Source organism: Lineus longissimus, chromosome 17 (genome assembly GCF_910592395.1).
Source record: "Lineus longissimus chromosome 17, tnLinLong1.2, whole genome shotgun sequence".
Classification (NCBI taxonomy): domain Eukaryota; kingdom Metazoa; phylum Nemertea; class Pilidiophora; order Heteronemertea; family Lineidae; genus Lineus; species Lineus longissimus.
In genome coordinates, this window is record NC_088324.1 from 8,249,582 (window position 1) to 8,258,611 (window position 9,030).

General features: G+C 39.3%; 2 protein-coding genes across 3 annotated transcripts in view; both read left to right on the forward strand.

The window, feature by feature from the left end:
* Positions 1 to 3,066, forward strand: part of LOC135501127 (sushi, von Willebrand factor type A, EGF and pentraxin domain-containing protein 1-like) — a 46,688-nt gene extending 43,622 nt beyond the window's left edge. For both annotated transcript variants that reach the window (XM_064792965.1, XM_064792966.1), the window contains one exon: positions 100 to 3,066. In XM_064792965.1, coding sequence (XP_064649035.1) covers positions 100 to 317 — 218 coding nt within the window. In that variant the 3' untranslated portion in view covers positions 318 to 3,066. The remainder of the gene's footprint in view (positions 1 to 99) is intronic.
* Positions 3,067 to 5,353: 2,287 nt separating this feature from the next.
* On the forward strand, positions 5,354 to 8,058 carry LOC135501837 (uncharacterized). The gene is made up of 4 exons (XM_064794203.1): positions 5,354 to 5,542; positions 5,816 to 5,965; positions 6,255 to 6,341; positions 7,406 to 8,058. Exons 1-4 carry the CDS (start codon positions 5,440 to 5,442, stop codon positions 8,056 to 8,058), a joined length of 993 nt encoding a protein of 330 aa, XP_064650273.1. The 5' UTR covers positions 5,354 to 5,439.
* The last annotated feature ends 972 nt before the right edge of the window (positions 8,059 to 9,030 follow it).

The window sequence follows — 9,030 nt, forward strand, 5'->3', positions numbered from 1 at the left end:
TTTGGGTTTCAGCTGCAGAAATAAGATCAATTGAGAGAACTTTTAATCATCTAAGACCTGACACATGTAATAATGAGTCTTTTAATTTGTATCTTTCAGAGGTTTGCCAAGATCCCGGCACGCCCGCACACGGGTACCGGGTCCCCGACCTGGCCGCCATTGGCGACGTATTTGCCAAGGGCACGCACATGACATTCGGCTGCGAAGAAAATTACGCACTCGAAGGATTGGAAGAAATCACATGCACGGGACGACAACTGCAATGGACGGGAATTTCTCCTGAATGTAAACATATACATGACGTATCAAAAAGATAAGGAACATTTTAAGCTTGACCATGAAAACATCGATGCTCAATCTCAGGACTGTGTCCATTAAAACGAGTCCGCGACTTGACGTTCCATATTGAAGGTGCATATAACTGTATAGTTTGATATTAGGAGAATTCTTCCAGAAGATAATCGAACTCTAAAAACGCACTTTGCATATACGTACACACACACAGGAACTGACACTCAGTGGTGTGAAAATGTGGACTGTAACTGTGCCGGACTGGCTTCCGGGTTTTGGACTGTCAAAAACAGGTGATGGACTGGTTTATGTGCGAATATCGTTGACGGTTGATTTCAGTATGACACTTCTCTAGCAAGGGCATTCTGAATACTAACAAAACTGTCCTTAATAGAGGAATTCAAACGATTCGAAAATGATTTGAGCTATCAGAACTGCCACGCAATTGTGCCTGGGTGTTCATTTGGGTCACAACATAAGGGCCGTTTAGACGACGCGAAAAAATCCGGATGCGTCCCGAATCCGGATTAATTTTTCGTCGTGTAAACGCAAAAAGATCCGGATCAATGTGGTTGCATCCGGACTAAAAAGGTACCATCGCCTTGGGTGGTTTTAATCCGGATTCATCCAGATTTGATCCGAATGCGGTCTTTTCGCCTGTCGTCTAAACGGCCCTATTAATGCTTTTAGCGCCAGAATCACTTTAGTTTTAACATAGGAAATGATTCAGTTAAAACATTCCCTGAATATTTTTTTTGGCCAGGAAAGTGATGTAGATCTATTACAGATGGCGCTGAAAGTGTTAAAGATTGGGTGTTGAAGACAAACTGTGTCAAATCTTTGCTTGTGGGAGGGGGGGAGCAGTTGTGATATAATTTGGAAGATACTTTTGTAGGACTTAAACAGAAATCAACCCATGGTTTGACATTGTTTGCCTTCAAGGTGACAAATTGATTCAGGGGTGTGGTGGATTGATGGAAGATCCAGTTTCTACAGCGCACAAATGTACACTTGTACAGATGAAGGCTGTTCAGGGAATTGAAATTCTTCCCCTTATACAGAATCACCTTGTGGACGTAAAAGTCACATCTTGCTGTTATAACTCCAGTATTCTGAAAATAATCAACAAAGAGGCTGATGTCATTAAGAACACAAAGTAACAATCTCATGATAATACTGCTGAGAAATAACAAAACGTACAAGAACATTGGAAAAAGACAATTAATGAATGTAATAATTAACTTTTTCTTAACAAGACACCAGTATTTCATCAATTGGCATTTCAGGACTTCACTTTCATGCGTTTACATTTGACTGAAGTTGGTAAACTGTTGGCAATATGACGACTTTGGTCGGGGTCTTGAGTCCCCGTTATCAATAGGTGGTCTCAGATGAACTGAAACATACCGATGTAATCTAAAGTCTTCGAACTGTGGACATAATCCTTAAAAAGGACATAGCCAAGAGGTATAGAAATTGCTTAGTCTACTCAGCTAGGCTGGTACACAACTACTTTTTATTTTACAAGTTTAAGTGTGAATGCCTTGGGTACTGTTTCCAACGTAGTCACAACTCACATGAGTTTCACGTATGATTGCGTGAAGACTTTTATTTTCATTTGAATATTTGGGATTGTAGGTTGGGGAGGGGAGGAATGTTTGAAGGAAAGATTTGAAGTATGTTTCAATGAAACAAAACGACGTTGAGGGCAGGGGGTACTAGTAATTAGTCTTACCGACATATAGAACTAGTCAAATCTTCATATTGTCATCTAGTGATAAAAGAGAATAAAAATATTTTTGTAAAAAAATTAAGAAAGAAAAAAATGTACATAGCAGTATAGTGGTTGAACTTTATATGTACTTTTTTACTTTGTTATAAGTATTGTGGATATAAAGTACATTTTGATGTTATTGTTTAAGTAGAATAATTAGGCCTACCCCTTCGATTCATTTCTGTTCTTTGGTTGAAAAGTGTTATAGTCTTTGAAAACCCAAGCCAACAACTTGGTTATGCAGAAGTTCGAGCCGGTAAAGATAAAGTTGGCAAAAATATTTCACAATTTTTCAGTATGCTCTCGAAGGACCGAGCCAAGGAAAATTGGGCTATTGCCCTAATCGGGCTGTCATAGTGGCACAGTGGAAAGATTAGAGCATGTCACCTCGGAGGTCTTGGGTTTGATTCCCGGTCAGTCCAAGCATGTGAAAGAGAGGGCAACTCTCTTCAACAGTTTAGGTTTCCTCCGGGGTCTCTGGTTTCCTCCTATATTACAAGCGCCCAACATTGTTTATAAAGCTTAATAATGTCAAAGCTGACACTCAGCTCTCAACTCAATGTTTTAAAGCGATCAGGTACCAACTTTATTTTTAAACCAGTTATGTTCTTCTTTGGTTTAAAATATTTTGTTTTTTTCAAAGGAAATTCTTTTATAATGTTCTATTAGTTTAGCCTTAGAAGTTCATTGTCATAAGTATTCAAGTCACGTTTAACTCTTTATTGGCAGATGACTAAATTATCAAATACAAATCCAGGAAAATGACTTTTCCAGAAAAGGTCAAATTTTGTTTCTTTGGAAATGATTATTTCCTAAATATCAATCCCTGAATTGAGTAAGGCATAGTCTTTGAAATTATTGAGGCAGCAAAGAGTTAAGAATGACTTGAATGATGTACCTGCATCTGTAAATATCCAGCCTCCCAGTTTCATCCAAACTATTTCTTCCAATCTGTATGGATGGATTATTTCTCCAAAAGAGATCAGAATAATAAAATGTAACAATTTATTATGAAAGTCAAGTCTTCACTTTCGTCCTTACAACAGTTTGTGTTGTATTTGTTGTGTGCAGTTTCCAATTGGGACCAATTATGACCCAAGTTGTGCCAGACATAAAGGACCTCAAAATCAGGACACAAGTTTCATCCCTAAAAGGAACATCCTGACTCTATATCAACACCAGGATACATGTTTCAACCCTGTAAAGAAACATCCCCCCTATATGAATATCAGGATACAAGTTTCATCCCTGTATAGAAACATCCTGCCCCTGCATCACAGCAGGATACATCCTTCATCCTTGTATGGAAACATCCTGCTCTTATATCAACAGCAGGAGACAGGTTTCATCTATGTATGGAAAAATCCTGCTCCTATATCAACAGCAGGAGACAGGTTTAATCCCTGTATGGAAACATCATGCTCCTATATCAACAGCAGGAGACAGGTTTCATCCCTGTATGGAAACATCATGCTCCTATATCAACAGCAGGAGACAGGTTTCATCCCTGTATGGAAACATCATGCTCCTGTATCAACAACAGGAGACAGATTTCATCCCTGTATGGAAACATTATGCTCCTGTATCAACAACAAAAGACAGGTTTCATCCCTGTATGGAAACATCATGCTCCTGTATCAACAACAGGAGACAGGTTTCATCACTGTATGGAAACATCATGCTCCTGTATCAATAACAGGAGACAGGTTTCATCCCTGTATGGAAACATCCTGCTATATCAACAGCAGGAGACAGGTTTCATCCCTGTATGGAAACATCATGCTCCTGTATCAACAACAGAAGACAGGTTTCATCCCTGTATGGAAATATCATGCTCCTGTATCAACAACAGGAGACAGGTTTCATCACTGTATGGAAACATAATGCTCCTGTATCAACAACAGGAGACAGGTTTCATCCCTGTATGGAAACATCATGCTCCTGTATCAACAACAGAAGACAGGTTTCATCCCTGTATGGAAACATTATGCTCCTGTATCAACAACAAAAGACAGGTTTCATCCCTGTATGGAAACTGCAGCAACAGCAGGACACAGGCTTCATCCCAGTATGGAAACATCCAGCTCCTGCATCAACATCAGGACACAGGCTTCATCCCAGTAGAGAAACATCTTTATTAACTTATACACCCTGGGCAGCCAGTGTCATAGTTGACCGGCTTTAGTTGACGCCGTGAAAGAGAAGTTGACGCCGTGAAAGAGAATTGGTAATGCGTAACCGAAGGATGATCTGGTGTTGTGTAACACCTTTATCTTTTGCTCAATGTGTTCTGGTCGCATGCCTAAGTTTAACGAAGTACCTTTGGCTAGAACAGCATGAAATTACTATCCATAGGATGACCTGATAATTACTTCCTATTATTTTATGTAGATGTGCATCCCACAGCTGGGCAATTTGACATGAACAGATGACCCTGATGCATTTAACATGAATATCATTTGAATAATATTGGGTTAGGAGCAAGAATGTCATGGGAACGTGCATAATTGGTGAGGTCAGGCCAAATGTCGAGAAAATTTGGCAATTATGACATCAACTTTCATAACCATATGCATTCATGAACACTTTCAGCGCCCAAGTTTCACTCGCTAACATCCCTTTTCAGACCCCAGGAAACAATTATCAGAGACAGCTCAATAAGGTTTTTTTGCAATAATTTCTCAAAGACCAGAGCTTGCTGAATCAACGGAGAAAAGATTACTATGCCCTCTAGCTGTGTTTTATTTTAACTGAAATCTGAGGCAACATTTTCTTCTTTGTTACATTTATTTTCTCTTTGTTGTTAAACGAATCAGGAGACACATGCAATCAGGACTTAGTAACGATTAGCCTTGATTAATTCTTGACACAACCTATTAGAATTTCTATAATATGAAAAAATATATTGAAATGTCTAAAACAGGCACTCACTTGGCAGGAAAATGCTTCAAATGCTATCTTTCTGGTCTAGTTGAACAATTAAAATTCCATGAAACATATATTTTTATTCCTCCTCACCTGCAATATTTCACTACAAATTCGTTAACTATACATAAATTGTATCAATAGCAAAAGTAGGTTTTTTATTTATTTATTTTCCTCCCCTCCCGCACTTACATTTTGAGGCAAAAATCTGTAATAAAAAAAATTAGATAAGCATGGCCTAACCTTGGTAATATAAAATATGGTCAAATTAATATGAATATGTTAATCGAATGCAAATTTTAAAGGATTTTACCAGACAACTGCATCCTTGTTTCATGAACTTCTTCACAAACGGCCAAGCTTTTAAGCTGGTAACACGTCCGGACTAACCAAGTAGATTCAATTTCAACAGCATTCTTGTTTCAAAGCTGTTAAGCCTGGCTGGGACCATGATCTCGACGATTATGAGAGTTTCACCAACTTTACCCATGTTCAAGTACAATCCGTCACAACTCATGAGAAGGATTTACTCCACTCGCAATGTGAAATGCAGTAGGTGGCAACTGTTTTACGACTGTTCAATACAATTACTAAAAACTAGAAAAATTTCATGCCTCTTCATTTGTGGGATTTTGTTCAAAAAAATTAAAAATTTTTTTTAGCTGATAATGAAATGTCCTCAAATGTTACCAATAAGAAATAAAATTTCCCGTTATTCTGTCAAAAGTTCATCTTGCAGTAAATATTTCCAAAATCCATGTCACAGTACCTACCGATATAAATGTTGATAACACAGTAAAGTGATTAATATTTGAATGCTTATAGAGATTTGGCAGATGACAGAGGCAGAGATAATCACCATTGTGCGCCGGATGGAGAACACAGGTTGGGATATCCCTCTCGTGTCAACCTTGGCCAAGTATCATTTATCGCCACATCTGGCCCTTGCTGCTGAACTCGATGGTGAAACTGTTGGTGAGTACAATGGTTCGTTTGGAGACGTATCGATTTTCTCAATACTGGGTCAAAAAGTCGATGAATGTCACCTAAAAGATGAAGTCACAGGAGTCCAGTTGTCTTTCCTACACAAGTGTACTGGACAGGCAACCAATGAAAGTCTTTTAACACTGGTGTTATGTGATCCCGTTTCTACATCAGACTAATGAGCCTGGCTGCTGAATTCTGCCCTCTTTGCATTGGAGCGATGACTTTGAGCGATGATATAACCGACTGTCATCACCTGTGATCGACCGTCTCGTTTCAGGTCACCTATTAGGTTGCGAGTGGTCTCAGAACTTAGTGACACTCGGCAACCTCTTTGTTCGGGAGGAAAATAGAGGCCTCGGCATAGGTGAGGTGACCACATATTACCCTGTCTCTGGGGGCCCTCCCCTAGAATATAATGGAAATTTCTGTGCCAAATATGCGTTTTACAGCCATATGAGCGCTTAAATAGAAGTAGTTCATGCTTTTTGTCAGAAGTGCCATGAAAAGTTGTTGCACTTGACATCAAGGAGGGGCCCACCTAAATCCCCCACTGATTGCACTTTTGTAGTGACTTGTTGCATGATAACTGTATTCAGGAGGAAATGAAACGGCCTGGGCCATTGTGCTAACCTCATGTGGAGGAAAGATGGATGAAGAGCATGGTATTGTGTCATGAAGTGTAAGGTTTGATGTAGGTCCAAGCAATTACAATTTCCCCAAAATGGCCAATTCACAGTACATTTGACCTCTGTGACCTTGAAAAGTAGGTCAAATCAAAAAAGACCCGGGTGACACATTGAATGGTTGTTAGAATTAGATGTACCTATGACATAAAATTGGTGCCAATTGGGCAAGTAATTAATGAATAATAGCATTTTGAAGAATTTTGGATATTGTCCCCTCCCTGGAGGCCAAACGGCAAATCAGATCAGACCAAACTTCAGTACCTGAGATCACCTGACCAAGGGGTACATGTGTACTTAATTTGTGATCAATAGTCATTGCGGTTAAGAAATGTGCCATAGTTACGGCCTGACGGCCAATTTACGCCATTTGACCTCATTGACGCCATTAAAACCTGTGTGACATATACTGTATGGTGGTTAGATGTACCCATGATATCAAATTGGTGGCAATCGGGCAAGAAGTTAAGGAATAATCACATTTTTAAGGTTTTTGGATTTTGCCCCCTGGCGGTCAAGAGGTGAATCATATTGGACCAAACTTCGGTCCCCGAGATCACCTGACTAAGGGATACATGTGTACCAAATTTGGGATCAATAGTCATTACAGTCATAGCACTAGCGGTTAAGAAATGTGCCACAGGATACGACGGACGACGACGATGGACCACGGACACAGGGCTATTGTATAGACTCCCCTAACGGTGAGCCAATAAAATGAAATTTGTTTCTCTTTTCTTTTCAGGAGAGTTACTACGTCAAGCTAATCGTGATCAGGTTTTGACGAAAGTGAGAGCAGCTTCTATCATACCAGAGCAGTTGAAGGCTTCTGCAAAAGTTGGCTTGCAATTCTTATCGCCAACTAGGATACGTTCTCTGATGGGAAATGTCTGTACAGACAACCTCCCCACCATGAAGTTACCTTCAGATGTTGAGATTTTCTGCTACACTGATAAAATTCTCGAAGCAATAACGGAATATGACATTAGAATAAATACCATTGCATCGAGAGGGAACTTTTTGAAGACGTGCTTTGATTCACCGGGTGTTATTTCGCGTGTGGCTGTTCGGAATACCGACTCAGAATGTGATGTTGTTGGCTATGGTGCCTTGCTCCCTGTTAAATCAGGTTGGCGACTTGAACCTCTGTATGCAGACTCATGGGAAATAGGCCTATCAATCCTGATCGAGCTGATCACATCACTTCCTGATAAGACACCCACAGTTTTTCTCCAAGTGCCCCACACCAATGAAATGATGTCGATTTTTACGAATTTAGGATTGAAGGGTCGGGGTGTGGGTGACATGTATCGCGTGGCAACTGAAGAAAATTTCGACTTGAACATTCCAATGAAGAAAGTGTTTGCCGTCTGGGGGACTGAGGGTACTTTCATATAAATAGTCTGCTTGGCTTAATGTCATGACTCCTCAAGTATGAAAATACTTACATTTGCCATGGTGGTTTACACAGCCAGGGTTCTCCACAGGTTACAGGCCACATCTCTGTATGGAAACATCTTGCCCCTATTATTAATATCAGGATACAGGGTGCATTTGAAAATTTTCCTAATGAATAAAGTAAAAGAAGGACCAAGATCAAGTAGCAGAATTAATATGACAATATTGGTATAAACATTATTTCATAAGTATTAAATTTCACACATACATTGATAATGGCGACACAAACTTAAAACGTGTCAACTATAATTGACTAAAATTTCGATACCTATGGTTTAAATGACAAGCTAGAGGAGGAATGTAGAGGTCATCTGAAGTATCTATAAAGCTTCTTGCAGTGGCAAGACATTATTAACCAATGAATTCTCACACTGCTTAAAACTTGCAAAAAACAGTTTTACGATTTCACATCAATTGATTCTATTGATTAATTCATTTTCAAACTGATAAGATGGATTCATTTGAAAAATACTTTCACATGATGAGCCCATATTGCGAAATAAAACATGCACATGTGTGAAAAATAACAGCCGTTTTCAGAATATTTGAACTATGTAGCCTAGGGGAAGAATTTCAGAACAGGTGTCCATGACCGCATTTACTTCAAAACGACCTTTTTCTTCATAAAATTAGATGGCAGCACCAACCAATGCACAGACGTCACCACAAGGACATGATGAATAGTTAAAGAGCCAGGAGTTCAAGACATGGTTCCCCAAACAAAAAGCTGGGCATCTTAACACTTTCAAAAGTCACGTTCTATGGGATATTTTCATTAACAGATGAAAATCTCACCAAAAATGTCATGGATTGCTCCCTTACCGCTGCAATCTGGAAGACAAAATGAAATACATCAAACACTTCCATCTGGTATATATTCATCAGTTAAAAAGTTCCAAATTCTCAATTACA